The 17,017-nt window shown below is 41.6% G+C and overlaps 1 protein-coding gene across 1 annotated transcript in view; it reads left to right on the top strand.

Moving 5' to 3' along the window:
• Positions 1–17,017, top strand: part of TPK1 (thiamin pyrophosphokinase 1) — a 286,110-nt gene that overhangs the window by 93,360 nt on the left and 175,733 nt on the right. Inside the window, exon 3 of the mRNA XM_081102719.1 lies at positions 5,083–5,152. Coding sequence (XP_080958845.1) covers positions 5,083–5,152 — 70 coding nt within the window. The remainder of the gene's footprint in view (positions 1–5,082; positions 5,153–17,017) is intronic.

Raw genomic sequence — 17,017 nt, 5'->3', positions numbered from 1 at the left:
AACCCAGTCCTTTTCTGCAGAAGTATCACTGTAATCAATTTCTTGTGCTTAAAATTGTATAAATGTAAAAATAAATACCTTTATTATTTTATATACAGATGATAGTAACTCCTGTGGGTTTTTTTCCCCCCCTTTTATCATTGACTAGCATTCTGGTGCACAAAATTCGTGCACTGGGGATGGGTGGGGGGGGATGTCCCTCAGCCCAGCCTGCACCCTCTCCAATCTGGGACCCCTCGGAGGATGTCCAACTGCCTAAACCAGCAGTTGGACATCCTTCTCACAATCTGGGCCTAAACTGGCAGTTGGACATCCCTCTCACAATCCGGGACTGCTGGCTCCCAACCACTCACCTGCCTTCCTGCATGATTGCACCTAACTGCTTCTGCCTGCCAGCCTCGTCACCCCCTAACCACTCCCCTGCTAGCCTGATCGACGCCTAACGGCTCCCCTGCTGGCCTGATCGCCCCCAACTGCCCTCCCCTGCTGGCCTTGTCCCCCCCCCCCCCCCAAATGCTCTCCCCTGCCGGCCCGGTTGTCCCTAACTGCCCTCCCCTGCAGGCCTGGTCACCCAACTACCCTGCTGGCCATCATGTGGTGGCCATCTTGTGACAACATGGGAGCAGGCGTCTTGTGAGGGTGTGACAGTCAATTTGCATATTACCTCTTTATTATTTAGGATTAATATATTTACTTAACAAAGTAAATTTGGCCTGGTTCTTAGTTTTTTTGAACCTGGTATGTTCCTCTCCATTTGAGTTGCTACTGCAAGGAAGACTTGACGAAGATTTATTTAAAATTGCTAATAACAATGTATCTTGTAAGAGATAGCACAATATAGGAGTTTCATTTTTTTATTGTTCCATAATAGGGCCAGGATATATTTATCAGCACTCAATTGGTGGCCATTTAAGTTTGTTACTAGTTTTCCATAGAATTTCTGGATTAGAGGGCATGCACAGTTAAATTTTAATATATCTGCACCATTGTCCCTCAAAGTTATAGCCTCATCAACAAGATGTTATAGAATGTGTTTGCCCATGCTCTTTCCTTCTAATTTTATCTATGTTGTCTCTCTAGTCTCTGAAAAATTTTGTGAATTTGGTAAAATATAATTATTTTGCATTAGAATCAGTATTCTTGGAATTAGCTCAAAGTCATAGTACTAACAGGTACTTGATTTAGACTAGAATTGAAATCTCTATCTGGTGTTCTTTTAGTTAACTGAAACTGAAAAATGTTTATTTAATTTTACTTCTAAATGTTTGGAACTAACTTAATACTGTATTTTTGGGAAGTCAAATTATATTTGTCCAACTTTCTTCACTGGAAATTAATGAAATAGCCAATTAGTCTCTATTGTAAGTGAAAATCTTCATTTTCAGTAACTTTAAATTACATTATTCCAGGCTAAAAAAATTGATAGCTTAAGATGTGTTTAATATATTCACTGGTAGTATCAATATAAAAAGGTTTATAGAGATTTGAATGCATTTTAGTCTTCAGCTGTTTATCAGCTTGATGCATAGTAAAGAATTGCTCAACCATTGAAGTTATAGTATTTGACAAATCTGCAACAATTTTGCTGAATAAGCCAATGAACTTTTCATATTAAAAGATAACTCATGTGGTAACTTCTATTTATTAAAGCTTGGAACAATTTAAATGATGGAGTGAACATATTTTTGAGGCTAATTCATTATGATTTATCAAAAATATCTTATAAAGAATGCCATTTACTTATTGTTCTTTTAATTGGTCACTTTCATTAACAGTGATATTTTGTTCATTTTTCAAATTGCTGTCAGTGAATTTATGCCAACATTATTTACAACATGATTGAAGGATTTTACATTTTCAATGCAGTTCTATTTATGTATGTGGAATGTATTTTGAAATAATTAAAACATTTTTGTTAATAAAATTTTAAATGTGGTAGAACACATCATTTTTATCAAGCTTTATTGAAAACAAAATAATTTTAGGGACAGTCTAGAACTTGTTCCTTTTAGATGGGTTGCACCCCAACATCTAGGTCAAGAGAGAATAGTGTATAGGTTTCATCAAGGTTATTTTGGCTCCCTTTGAATTTAAAGCAGGAATAAATGTGGACAATTTTACTTGCTGTGATCTAGTTATCTCTTGTTTTATAAACTATTCTGCAATATCAATTTAAATCTAGGTATGAGAAATAACAGACATTGGAAAAAGGTTTTGGATTGGAAAAATAACACTGATCTTAGCGGAACCAGATTTATTAATAAGCAGTTTTACAGATTCATGCACTGAAATTCCTCTCTTCTTTCCTCATTCTCCCACCTAATTTTATTGCTTTTATTATAGCACTCCTTAGGGTCTGCAGGGCATTGTGCATATATTTGCTTGTTTCTATTTTTTCTACTATAATGTGAGCCTGGAGGACTAGATGTGTTTGTTATTCATCTTTCTATTCTAGATAGGGCCTGGCACATAATTAGTATAATGTTGACTTCAACTGGTCTTGGCAAAATAATATACTGTGAAAATTATTCTATTTGATCATCTTAGCTGCTAAAAACTATTCCTTAGATTTTCATATTACTTCATTGAATCCATTTTTACATAAAAGGATCCCATGTGCTTGTTAATTTGTTTACAGAGAATTGTTTTGTACAGTTGGAGGGTAATTATTAATAGTTCACCATCTGTTTCTATTACCAGTCTTTCCAATCTCCATATTCAGTTACTCTAAGCCAGATATTTTATGTGAGATTATCACTCCACTTTAGATTTTGATGACTTTTGAACTTTTAGGTTTTGATATTTTTAAATGTGCAGAATGTTCTGTAATCTTTTGCAAGTAATTTTTGTGGCTTAATTTGCATTTGGGTGCCTTTCTTATTATAAGGAACTGTGCATTGTTGATAATTGGAAATGTGAGATGTCTGTGTTAGATATCTTTGTAAAACTCTTATTTTTGTTTTTCACCTTTGAAGTAACTCAGGCTTTACTTTTCTAGTAACATGAGGCTTTTAGAACTGTATTTTAATTCTAACAAAAATGGAGAAAGAGGACTCACTTATTTTATTTTTCTTTTTTACTTCCCTTTATATCCTGTTTCCCTCCCCCATTTATAAAATGATCATCTAAATTTCATCTATATGCATATAGAACAGCATCAAAGAGTATTATAACTTTTTTGTTTGATTATTTTTAATTATAGTTAACATTCAGCCTTATTTTATATTAGTTTCAGGTGTATAGCATAATGGTTAGAAAATCATATACTGTACAAAGTGTCCTCCTGATATTTTCTGTACCTAACTGGAACCATACATAGTTATTACAATACTAGAGGCCCGGTGCATGAATTGGTGCATGGGTGGGGTCTGGCCAGCCTGCCCCAATCAGGGCCCAGTTGGGGCCAGGCTGGGTGGGGGGAGGGGCTGCAGGTGGTTGGCTGGCCAGTCCCATCCCCCGGTTGGGATGGTGGGGGTGATCTGTGGCCGCAGTGCACGTCAAAGCAAGCAGTCATTCCGGTTCAGGCGTTCTGGTCACTTGGTTTTTATATATATAGATTAATGACTATGTTCCCTATGCTGTACTTTATATCACTGTGACTGTTTTGTAATTACTTCTTAATCCCTTTGCCTTCTTCACTCAGTCTCTCAACCCCCGCTCCTCTGACAATGTCAGGGCTCTTATTTAGTGAATGCTTCCAGTATTCTGATGAGCAGTGTATATATTCATTAACTGCTAATAATCTATATAATCCCCATTCACAAACGAGAGAGCTGAAGCAAAAAAAGGAATATATTGTGGCCACTTGACCTCTGCTTTGTTTCTCATACAGATCAAAGAAAATGGGTTAGCGGGAAATACATCTGGACTTTATTTCTGCCAATGTGCTCAATTAGCTATCCTGTACACTAGCCTGCCTGTTATCAAACACCTGGAATATTATAAAGGTTTTTTTAAATGTATAGCTCAATTTGCCATCAAGTAAGAGGATTTCATAAGTGCCACAGAATGAAGTAGCTCAGAATACTTGGTTCTTCTGAAGCTGCTGATGCCCAGGATCTTTACTGAGCTGTGGGACTTAGAGACTTGTGTTTTAACAGCTGTTGGGAACAGGAGGCAAGGCTGTGGTTGGTCTGTTCAGAGTGAGGAATTAGAACCCAAGACATCTCTGCATTCACTCTCATCACCCAGGATAAAATATAAAGCTTGATCCTAAACCATTAGGTAAAGGTATTAAAAAAAAAATGAAAGAGGAAATTGAGGCTAAGAGACCAAACATTTCTAGGAAAATTAGAAATCTGAGAAGTAACAACAAATCTAGGAGTCTATGAACTGAGAAAAATCTCAAGGAATATCCGCAAGAAGCTTACAGCAATATCTAATATCTAATCCCAATATCAATATCTAATACCAATTCAGCAACATCAAATGCTAGAGTGACAGCAGGGAGAAGGCTTAAGAAGGCGACAGATGAAAGCCCCAGTTGGAGAGACAGACCGTCTTACTTGAATATCTTAGTTCCTCTTGAGTTTCAGTCAATTTTGCATCACCTTCACAATTTTCAGTTTTCACACATTGTCTAGGTTATTAGTGACTTAATATTTTTAAATAAACTTATGTTATGCTTATGATTCATTTTTAAAAGAAACCTTCTATATCACATGAAATTTGGAAACCCATAATACCTGCTGTAAAGGGAATGTATCTGTAAACATTAATTTAAAAAGGGAACAGAGTTATAACAGTTACCTGGTAGTGAGTGTGAGGTCTGTCTTCTGCCATACAGCAGGAAAAACAAGCTTTGAGGGATATTGAGGACAAAACATCAGCAATAAGAGGAAATCGAAAAAGAGGCAGAAAGGAAATATATTGTCTGCAGGGGATTCTGTCTTTCTGGGTGTGCCATGTGCAAATATTTTGGTAACAGCAGCATCACTAGCTGAGTGTGAAATGATCTGAGAAGGGAAGTGTGACTGTATGTGTATGAGTGCCTGCTTTCCAGTGTTCAACCTTTGGAATCTATTGCTCTAAGCTTCCTATATTGATATGCTCTCTCTCTTTTTTTTTCTTTTCTATTTGAAGCTCTGTTAAGAGCCTGTGCTGATGGAGGTGCCAATCGCTTATATGATATCACTGACGGAGAGAGGGAACGGTAAGCTTTCTTTAAGCAATGTCTATGATACCATTAATTCTGATCTTTAGTTTGTTTATTCTCTTCTTAGTCAGTGGTGACTGTTAGTCTTCTGTCAAAATTAACAGGAAACCATCTCAGTGAGAGAGAGAGCTGCTTAACTCTGTGGTGTCATTTCTTTGTTTTGAATGGTAGCTCTTAGTAGAACTAGGCCAATCATATTCTTACTTAAAAACAAAACAAAACAAAACTCCCACCCATTCTACTACTTCTAAAGCCTCAGTGAGTAGCATTACTAAATATTGATATTTTTGAGGCCTTTGAACATTGACTAAATAAAACTTCTACTAGTAATTGGAGTTGTTATCCAGTTTAAATGAATAAAAAGTGATCTGTAAACGAAATGCATGTTCTGTTGTAGAAGATGTTTATATTAGTGTTGAGTAAAGCTCAGTATAGTATACTCATAGTCACTTCTGAGTTATGCCCACACATATTTTAGAAGATGAATAATTTTGTAATGATTTGTTATGTATGTTGTCTGGCTTTCCTGATCTTTGCATGGTGGGTTATTTTTAGAAAAAAAGAATACATTGATAAAGCAAAATTTAAACCTAGCTCATCATCAACATGTTTATAATTCAACCTCTTGGCAGACATAAGAATTTATAGTCGAGATATAAGTAGACTAGCTATGAAATTTAGTTTCACTTCTGTCATATATGTTATTAAATGTAGTGAAATGTTTATAGGTTGAAAAATCACCCCCTTGCAAAAAATAAAATGAAAATATTATGATTCAATATACTGTAGGTGTGAATTAAATATATGTATTTTGAAATGTAAAATACATCTTTATAGCATCAAATTTTTTAGCTTCAGGTTTCTGAAATTGGAGGAAGGCCTGATTCCTTTGAGATTGGGCATGCTAATGTCTAGGGACTGAGAGCTTAATCAAAGATATAGCAATAACAGCCTAGAAAGCGATTACAACATTTTGTGCTTCTTTATTTTAACTTATAGATTCCCCTGACTGTGTTCAGTAAGACCTGACATGGACAGTGTATAAAAAAAACCCCAAAAACTCAAGTATGTGTTATAAAAAGTGCCTAGGCCAGTTCATTCAGGGAAAAGCATAATGCACATGAGTCCGAGATGATGGATTGGATCAGGTTTGTTGCCTGTAGCCTCCTTGCTGGCAGGCAGTCTAGTACAGAATACTGTTTCTCTAATTGTAGGTGTAGCTCATGAACACGCACACACACACAGATATATATATATCTGTGTTTGTGTGTGTGTGTGTATATATATATATATGTATATATATATATATATATAGAGAGAGAGAGAGAGAGAGAGAGAGGTAATATGCAAGTTTGTCCAGGACGCTGTAACAGTTATAACCGGACAAATATGCATATTACCTCTTTATAGGCTGCGTACGCAGATCGGGGTGGGGACTGCTACATGGTGAGGCAAGCCATGGATGGCACAGGCAATGAGCAAGCGTGCAGAGAGCAGGGCGGAGCAGGCCCTCAGAGAACTGGAAGCAGGGCCTGCCAGTCGCTGCGACAACAATCAGGTCCGCAGAGAGCAGGGAGGAGCAGGCCCGCAGAGGGAGCGGGAACTGAGAGGCAGGGAGGCATGCCCAGGCCGCCTGGAGACAATGCCCCAGCAGGCCTGGGAGTGGAAGCCAAGAGGCAGGAGGCCATGCCCAGGCTGTTGCTGCCAGGAAACAGCACCCCAGCAGGCCCGGGAGCAGAAGCCGAGAGGCAGGGGGGCATGCCCAGGCTGCCTCCGCCTCCGCTGGGAGACAGCCCCCAGCAGGCCCACCTCTGCGCATGAGCTGCAGTGGAAACACCTTTTCTTACAGCTCATTGGCTAAGCTCCCTGTACGTCACTCTCAGTGTTCTTGATAACTATGGTAATAATCCAAGAAGGTGATCTAGGGTTTTTCCACCTCACTCCTGGAGGAAAAAATTAAGGTTCACTGCTGGAGGGACTAATAAATGTCATATTCTGCCCTAGCCAGTTTGACTCAGTGGATAGAGCCTTGGCCTGTGGACTGCAAGGTCCGGGGTTTGATTCTAATCAAGGGCATGTACCTAGGTTGCAGACTCCTCCCTGGCTGGGCTCAGATCAGGGCTCATGCAGGAGGCAACCGATCGAAGTGTCCCTCTCACATTGATGTTTCTCTCTGTCTTTCCCTCTCTCTTCCATGCTCTCTAAAAATCAATGGAAAAATATCCTCAGGTGAGGATAAAAAAAAATATAAAGAAAGAAAGAAATGTCATATCCTATGAAAGAGACATCTTGAAAATGCCTAAAGATAGTTGTCATTATTTTGTGGTGAAGGGACTGGAGTCTGTGTTGATGAAAATACCTTGGCGGCCAGCAGTGGCAGCAGCGGGGTGATAGGGGTGGCGCCTTCCCCTGATCAGCCTGCAGAGGGAGGCCAGACTGCGGTTTAGGCCCGCTCCCCACTGTCAGTAGTACATCCCCTGAGGGCTCTCGGACTGTGAGAGGGGGCAGGTTGGGCTGAGGGACACCCCCACCCCCACCCCTGCCGCCCAGTGCACGAATTTCATGCACTGGGCCTCTAGTAATCATATAAACAAGAGTTGTGGAAGGATGCTATCTAGTGCTTCCCAACTCTTCCATCATCATAAGAACCATCTAGAATGCGTGTGAAAAATGTACTTTTGTGCTGATTACTTTTATTGGACTGGGCTGAACACAATACTGTAATTCACATTTAAAAGCAAAACAGGTGACTAGATTTGGGGAGTAAGTACCATTATTTGTGCCAAATTTCAAAATAATCATTTCCAATATTTCTTAACACATTTATAAGTAATCTTATGAACATTTCCAAGATTTATCTAAAAACCATTTGTCCATATGTGAAGATGTTCAATAAGGAAATATACTTTTAGTTGATTTCCTAGTTGTAATAATATATTTGCCATGATTCCTACTCTAGTCCTTGGGGACTTGGCTGGCCTGAGTAAGGGCTAAATCTCTAACAAGGAGTTGAGTCAGTGAAGCTAAATGTAAGATGTGGGAATTAAATCTTTGCATTACATCTTACCAAATCCAAATGCTAACTTGTGAAACTAATTGGATACAGGTGACTAAACATTTTGAATAGAAAGGCTTCACAATGAAAAGGGGGACAGTACAGTATTCATGAGTTTTAAAAAGCCAAGCATGGTTTGTGAACCATGGCTTCGCTGGTTCTTATTGGTTTATTTATTTAGTGTCCATATCTACAATGTAATACTTACCACTATGCAATGAAACAGGAATGTCTCGAAAATCATCTCCAGTTGCAGACAGAGTGAGGTGTTTATGCATTTAGAATGAAAGGAGAGCTGGTGTAGACAGTTACAGAGGAGCAGGGTCTGTGGAGATAGAGCTGAGGCAAAGATCAGTGCAGCCTTAGGTCTGATTCTCCACTGACGCATCCAGCCCTTCGTACCACTTTCATAAATGCCATCTCTTCATTTCAACCCTGAAAATGGCCTCTCTCTATTTACCAAGTGCTTTTTTTTCTACATTAGGAAGTCCTAAATGTTTTGTTCTTATTGTGAGAATAATACATGATGATTTAAATCTATGTTAGTGAGTTGGGAGAAACAAAAAGAAGAAAATAACAATTATGTGTTATTTCTTACTAAGTAATTGAGTTGCACTGAGTCTATTAGTTCTACCCTGAGGAAGAACAGAAATATGATTAATTTTTCTTACTAAAATGAATGTAAGCTCAATGAATGTAAACGCCCTCAGGCCTGGAAGGTTATCTGGGAGTATTAGACACTCAATAAATATTTGTTAATAAGTGGATATTTGATTAGAGTTACTCTGTTCTCTCTTCCCATAAGGTGTTGAGTGACTTTGATTAATAACCCTCATGTTTTAGGTAAGTAGATTACCTCTGCTCTGAGAGCTGATAGGTTATGATTTGGGTGTTTGTTCAGTCTGTACATCAAACAGGCAGGGTGAGGGACCAGTCAGGAAAACATAGAACGCATATCACCAAAGACAGGTAGATCTTAGTTTTGGCTATGGACATGGGATTAAAGAGGAAGACATTTTAGGAAGACTCAGTCTTTTTTTTTTTTTTAATATATTTTATTGATTTTTTTACAGAGAGGAAGAGAGAGGAATAGAGAGTTAGAAACATCGATGAGAGAGAAACATCGATCATCTGCCTCCTGCACACCTCCTACTGGGGATGTGCCCGCAACCAAGGTACAATGCCCTTGACCGGAATCGAACCTGGGACCCTTGAGTCCGCAGGCCGATGCTCTATCCACTGAGCCAAACCAGTTAGGGCTGAAGACTCAGTCTTTATACTCTATTCTCCTACTCTTAATTGACTGTTTTCCTAACTTGAGCTGTCTGTCTTTAGAAATGTGGGGTAGTAAGGTGGGGAATAGATATGTTGGCCAATGCCCCCAATTCTACAGCTCTAATCTGATAGTGAGGGAAGTCTCATGTTTATATTCTGGTGATTAAAACATCCTGTGGTGGCCTCAGAACATCCTCCTCCTGCCTTCTCCCAAGTAGATCAAATTCATATTGGTGAGAACCAGGGTGGTAAAGCATGGCCCCATGATCAGGATAATCACAGGCTACAGAGATGGGGGGAAATACCAGAGAAGCAGGGTAAGATTTCCTACAAAAATTTTCAGGATCAGATTTTTGTTTTTGTTCATCCTCATCATCAACAGGCATTGGAGGTTTATTTAATTTTTCTAGTGATGATTTTATTGATACTATATTAGCTCAGGAAAGTGCAAGCTGTCCACACCAAAGACTATTGAAAGATTGTTGTTTTTGTGTACCTGATACATAATAATGATTCTGGCAGGGTGACGTCCCCATCCCCTCCCTCCTTCAGCCTTCATTGCTCTCCTCTTCTGCCCCTTCTTCCTGGTTCTGCTCTAAGAGAACACTAAGAGAATAGTATCTGCTCTAGTGACTTGCTAACCAGCGCCTGAGTAAAGCAGCCTGTGGCAGTATTACCAGCCTTTTCCATCACAAGGATGTGAAGAGCAAACAAGTATATAAAGAAGTGTGTATTTTGATGTTACAGTTCAATGAGTTTTTGCGAAGGGAACACCTGAATGTCACCAGTCCTGAGATCAGTCAGTAGAATGTTACCAGCATTGCAGGCCTCCCTGCTGCTTCTTGCCATTGATGTTTCCCCTGACATAATTAATGTGAGATTAATTTTGCCTATTTTTAGGCATTATAAAATATAATAATACTATAGGTCTGGTGCACGAATTCATGCACCAGTGGGATCCCTAGGTCTGGCCTGCAGGATCGGGCCAAAACCGGCTCTCTGACATCCCCTGAGGAGTCCTGGATTGCGAGAGGGCACAGGCCAGGCCGAGGGACTCCACCAGTGCACAGTCAGGGCCGGGGAGGGACGTGGGAGGTTGGCCAGCCGGGGAGGGACCGAGGGAAGGCTCCAGGGCATGTCTGGCCTGTCTCGCTCAGTCCTGATCGGCCAGACCTTAGCAGCAAGCTAACCTACCAGTCGGAGCATCTGCCCCCTGGTGGTCAATGCACACCATAGTGACTGGTCGACTGTTTACCCCCTGGTGGTCAGTGCACGTCATAGCAAGCAGTTGAGTGGCCTTAGCATATCATTAACATATTACGCTTTGGTTGAATGGACAACTGGACACTTAGCATATTAGGCTTTTATTATATAGGATATTGGATTTTTAGCATATGGACCTCTTGAGGGGATACAGAATTTATAGGTCTCTGTACTTGAAAGATTGTTGTAGTTTCTATAGGAGAATTATGATCACACTAGTGATGGTAAGAGGTGGAGGAAGTGATGGAGTCAAGAAGAAGAGAATAAGAGTTGTACAGAAGCAAATTTGAATCACAAAATCCAGAACAACAAAAAATGCAAACAACAAAAATAGTTTGGCCATGGGAGAAATCATTTTTATTGAATATTCTTTTAAAAAATAATACATTTAAAGCTAGGTAAACATTTGTAAACCCTATTCTATTAGATAGTTGAGGTAAAATGAACAAATTTTTTTAAAATATTAAAAAGAGAGAGCTTTGGAATGAGATAGGGTCTCTTTAGAATAATTCAGTGGCAGAAATAAGATTGTAGCATTTAACTTGTGATTCATTCATTCATTAAAGCACTTATTGAATACCTTCTATAGTTAGACATTTTGATAGTACTAGATAAAATACAGTTCCTGCCCTCAAGAAACTTGCAGTGTAACAAGAAGTAAAAGGAAATTAGTCTTCATTATGACAGATTGGACAGCACATAAGGAGAAAATTCTAGTTCACTGTGATAGGCTCTGTGACGAAGGGAGGCACTGCAAAACCTTAGATTCAGGTTTTGGCTTTTCACTCATTTTCAGCCATGCTCAGTTTCCTCCCTGCCTTCTCCTGGACCCTTCTCCGCACTACCTGTGCCAGGCCCTTCCCATGCTGATCTTCAGTTATTCACATTGGTACTGCCCATGATCCATTCCTGCAGTCTGCCATCCATTCAGTCAGTGCTTATAGATCCTGTGCTTCACTGACCCCCAGAAGGTTTCAGTAGCACATGCTGGCATTTCTTGTAGAACCTCTCCACGAAGCCATGCTTGGCTATGGTTCTGTCTGCTCCCTGAGGGCCCCTCCCTGGCCAGCCGGGATGTGACGTCTCTTATCTATATAATAAAGTGGTAATACGTAAATTGTCCATTATGGCATCACAGTAATGACCGTTCGACAGGCTGCGTGTGCAGCAGGGGGACTTGCGTGAGGCTTGCTTCCCTGCCCCTGGCGCGAGGCCCGGGAAGTGAGGCTGTGTCCCCCACCCGGTGCCGGAGTCCTTTTTTCCCCCGCGTGCAGCGCCTGACAAACACCCCCACGACACTGCCTGGGGGCACCACCAACCCCCACCCTGAGGTGGGGGGGAGGGCCTGAGGGGCCACATCCACATGGCAGAAGGCCAGTTCTTGGACGCGGTCAACAGACACCCACCAGTGGGTGCAAGCGTCGGCGGTGACCCCTGGGAGGGGTCAAACACACAAATTGAGAGGGTGTCCACCCAACACGAAGGAAGGGCCCAGACGCGACAACAGAGAGTGGATGTCAAGGTAAGGCACCAGGTAAACAACGCAGGGATCCCACCGCCACAGACACACAGGGCAGCTCCACGACGCTCAGGACACCAGTTGATCCTCCCAAGCACACAACCTCGAAGCCTCCTGCCCTGCGGACCCAGCCCTGCCACTGTGGGGACCGCAGGTGACCCTCACACCACAGGGAAGCCCCCGTGGCTTTCTCCAGCCATCCATTCATCTGCCTGGTCTGACCTGGACAGGGGCTTACATCCTGGGCGGAACACTCCCCCCACTTCCCCCTCAGAGGACAAGCCAGGCCCCAACAGTGCCTGCGCAAGCACGCCCGTCACCTGCAAATTCTGGATGGGAGCGGAAGGAGAGCTGCTGCTTGAGGTTTGGGAGCAGGCACACCGGGGAATGGGAAAGACCTCCGCGTCCCCTCCCTCTCCCGCAACCCCCCACTCCTTCCCCCCCCCCCACTCCCATCCCCGCCCCCGGCTTGCAACAGGAGAAAAGCCTCGCGTGCGCATGAATGCACATGTGTGCACACGTAACACAGCGGTCCCTGCGATGGACACCAGCCCTGGCCTGGCAAGACCCTCCCCTGACTCGGAGGCGGGAGGTGCGGGCCATGGTAGGCAAGACACAGCTGCATTGTCACTTGGCCCCTCAAAGCCAGTGCCAGAGGGTCCTGAGTACCCAAACAGGCGGCTACAGGTCCCAGAGAGGAAAGAAGTCAGTACTAAGGAGGAAAAGCATGGAATTTTTAATTAGCCTGTAAACGGTAAAAGAGTGAGGGAGGAGCAGGGGAAGGACTTTATAAAGGAGTCAGTAGACAGCAGAGTTAAAGAAGGGAAGAGTATGTATGAGTAAACTGTAGGAGCTATAATGAAAATCAAGTATAGTTGTGTATTGGGGACAGATTTTAAAATTAGGAGTCAGAAAAGAAAAAAGATAAATGATAGTGAATAATTAGCTAGGTAGATAGATATTAAAACAGTGGAAGTAAGTAGAGAAGAATGTATGGGAAAAGTAGAATGAGAGAAAGAAGGAGGAAAGAAAAGTTTTAAAGGGGAGCCCATAGAGCTTAATAGGAGAATGGGAAGAAGGAAGAAATGGGGGAGGGAGCAAAGCAGGTCCAAGGGAGGAAGTGAAGAAAAAAATTAAGATGGGAAGGAAGGAAAAGGGGAGGGAAGCAGGGGTAAAGATAAAGGAAAGAAGGAATGTGGGGAGGGAGGAAGGGTAGGAGAAAGATGGGAAGAAGGATGATGGAACAGAAGTAGGAAATAAGGAGGAAAGAAAAGTTTATAAATGATGAGTCAGTAGGAAAAAGTGTTACATAAAGGAGAGAAAAATTGTGTGAGAGAGAGAAGCCAATAAGGAAGTCAAATACAATTGTGTGTAAAGGGGATAAGATTTTTAACACATTGTTTGCGGGTAGTTTATCGCGCGCTAACAGGTGGCGTAGGCCATTTTTGCAGTTGAATAGATTGATTACCGTTATACCTGGAAGTACATACATAATTCACCATTGTATGTGTTAGAGACCCAAATTTTGTCCTTTGGAATTCGCATATCTGCATGTTAGCATCCCTTTAGAGCAATAAAAAAGTATAAAAATAAACATATTTATGCGTTACCTGCATTCTACCGCTAGTCTATAAAAAACGTATTAATACGTGTCCCGCGCTCTACTACCAGTCAACGTAAAACATATAAATACGTTTCCTGCGTACAATGTGTTATAAAAAGTTAATAGGGGCGACCAGGCTGGCAGGGGAGGGCAGTTAGGGGGATCAGGCTGGCAAGGGAGGGCAGTTAGGGGGATCAGGCTGGCAGGCAGAGTGGTTAGGGCAGGCAGGCAGGTGAGCGGTTAGTAGCCAGAGGTCCTGGATTGCGAGAGGGATGTCCAACTTCCAGTTTAGGGGATCGGGCCTAAATTGGCAGTTGGACATGCCCCGAGGGCTCCTGGATTGGAGAGGGTGCAGGTTGGGCTGAGGGGCACCCCCACCCCCCCGCCCCCGTGCATAAATTTCGTGCACTGGGCCTCGAGTACTGTAATAATATTTGCAAATTGCAATGTTAGGTTCACATGTTACCTTGATTTAGAGCTGTGAAGACTTATATCCTTTAGTAGCTTGTAAATTTCTAGTGATCTATGGTCCCTTAACTTTGCATAATACTTTATAATTACTTACTTTTCTCATTTTATCTTGTGATTTACCTATGTGTAGATGTACTGATCTCTATGTGGTGAGCTCCTCTAAGGCAGCGATCATAATTAATCTTTCTTACATGCCTGATAATATCTAGAACTCTAATGAGCATCCAAGAATTTATTGGATTAATGAGTTTTCATTGATGTTTTAGCAGAAATGTCACAAAGACTGTTTTCTTTTTTTTTTCCCCCAGTGGTGGATTTCTAAGCTATGATATCAACTATCGGCAATATCTTGATGTAGAGAAGAAAATTTGGATAATTATATATCTTCTTAGTATGTATAAACCATAGCATCTTCTAAAAAGATTGCACATGTTTTTTCTGAAATCATGTATAGGAAAAGTTCCACTTTGTTTCTTAGAATGTCACTGCATTCTAATTTCTCCCCAAATGAGCCTCTTGTGAAACTTAGACCCTTGCCTTTGAATTCATTGGTATTTTGAGAGCAACATGAATATCAGTGCTAAATGTTAGAGGTTTCTTTAAAAATTGTGATTCTGTGGGACTTAGAGACTCTAAGATATAGCTATCAATTTGGTATCATTAGTATGTAGGAATTTGAAATGGGGGTGAGTGCTGTTTTAGGTTAGTTTTCTCAGAGTGTTGATGGATGTAGCATTTTAAAAGTAAGGTCCTACAGAAGATTATTTTTATATAATTACTAAAGGCCTGGTGCATGAAATTCATGCACGTGTGTGTGTGTGTGTGTGTGTGTGTGTGTGTGTGTGTGTGTGTGAGTCTGTCTCCCTCAGCCCAGCCTACACCCTCTCCAATCTGGGACTCCTTGAGGGATGTCCGACTGCCCATTTAGGCCCAGTTGGATTGGGCCTAAACGGGCAGTCGGACATCCCTCTCACAATCTGGCACCCAACTGCTTGCTTGCCTGCCTGCCTGCCTGATTGCCCACTAACCACTTCCCTGCTGGTCCAATTGCCCCTAGCTGCCCTCCCCTGCAGGCCTGGTCACCCCTAACTGCCCTCCCCTGCCGTCCTGGTTGCCCCCAACTGCTCTCCCCTGCCAGTCATCTTTTGGTGGCTATCTTGTGACCACATGGGGGTGGCCATCTTTGACCACATGGGAGCAGCCATCTTGTGTGTTGGAGTGATGGTGAATTTGCATATTACCTCTTTCTTAGATAGGATTATTTTAGTTAGCATCCAGCAAAATTTCCCTAAATTCATACAAATTACCATTCAGTTAAACACACATTAACAGTGGTGGGATGAGGAGGACCTGTGGTGCTTAAAGAGAATGCAAGATTCATTCTTGATTTCTTATTCCTTTCCATTAATTTTCTCATAGGTTAAGATTTCACACTCTCTAGCTTTATATATTCTGGTAGCTTTCTCATCAATAGATCAATACCACTTTTCAGTGTGATCAAGTGAGAAGAGAAGATGCCTGTTGAAACTATCTGTAAAACCTATCATGTCCTCTGAAACCAGTTTCAAAATATAATTTAAATAACTGAATAATGTGAGAGGCTAGCTGTTAAAAATTAGCTTCCAGAGACTTTATCAATATAATTAAAGTGGGCATCTGGTGGCAAGGATTTGATACCCCCTTGAAGAAATCAGTGACATGTGTGCCAGTCTGCATATGAATAACTTTTAACAGTTTGTTCTCTGTCCAGTAGCTTCCAGGTAGAATCAGGCAGTGAGAGGCATGAATGGACTCGCTAATTAGGTCAGGATGCAAAATCTGATTTGGTGATTTTAGTAATTTCACATCCTTGGGCTGTGGTTTCTTCATATCTGACATTTCAAGGAGAGATCACCACCCAGTGGAGTATTCAGAGAAGTCTTACTGAGGAAACCTATTATTTGGGCTGGTTATAAAAGACTAGAGGCCCACTGCATGAAATTTGTGCATGGGTAGGGTCCCTAGCGGCTGCCTGCTGCTGGCTGGGGCCCCCCTTCGTTCTATGCTGCCCCCTGGTGGTCAGCGCACATCATAGCAAGCGATTGAACTCCTAGTCAGTGGAACTCCTGAGGGGACACTTTGCATATTAGGCTTTTATATGTATAGATTTGGAGAAGCTGGGAGGATGGAGGGTGGCCTTTCAAAGCTGTGGCATGATGAATGATAGAATATTTGAATATGCAGTTTCAAGCAATAGCTGAAAACATTCTTGTCCTATTTTATATTCTGCTTGCAGTAACTGTACAACTTCTTAGAAGGGTTGCAAGCACTTTCCAAGTTGTAGGAATGGAGGAATGTAGTGTTTGGCTCCTCTGATTCTTTTTGATTTTTAATCAGCTGCTCAGATATAATGTCATACAATATAATGCATCCATTTTAAGCCTGCAATTCAATTGGTATACACGTGTATCCACCAGCACAGTCAAGGTTAAAATATATCCATCATCCCAGAAAGTTCCTTCCTGTCCCTTTTGTAGTTAGTCCCCAACTCCTATACCCTGACTCCTGCAACCTTGCAGCAGTTCTCAACCTGTGGGTCACGACCCCTTTGGCGGTCAAACGACCCTTTCACAGGGGTCGCCTAAGATCACCCTGCATATCAGATATTTACATTACGATTGATAACAGTAGCAACAT

The sequence above is a fragment of the Myotis nattereri genome (assembly GCF_964212035.1).
Source record: "Myotis nattereri genome assembly, chromosome: 11".
NCBI classification, from domain to species: Eukaryota; Metazoa; Chordata; class Mammalia; order Chiroptera; family Vespertilionidae; genus Myotis; species Myotis nattereri.
Note: the sequence above shows the minus strand (reverse complement) of the source record. Positions and strands in the feature narration are given on the sequence as shown.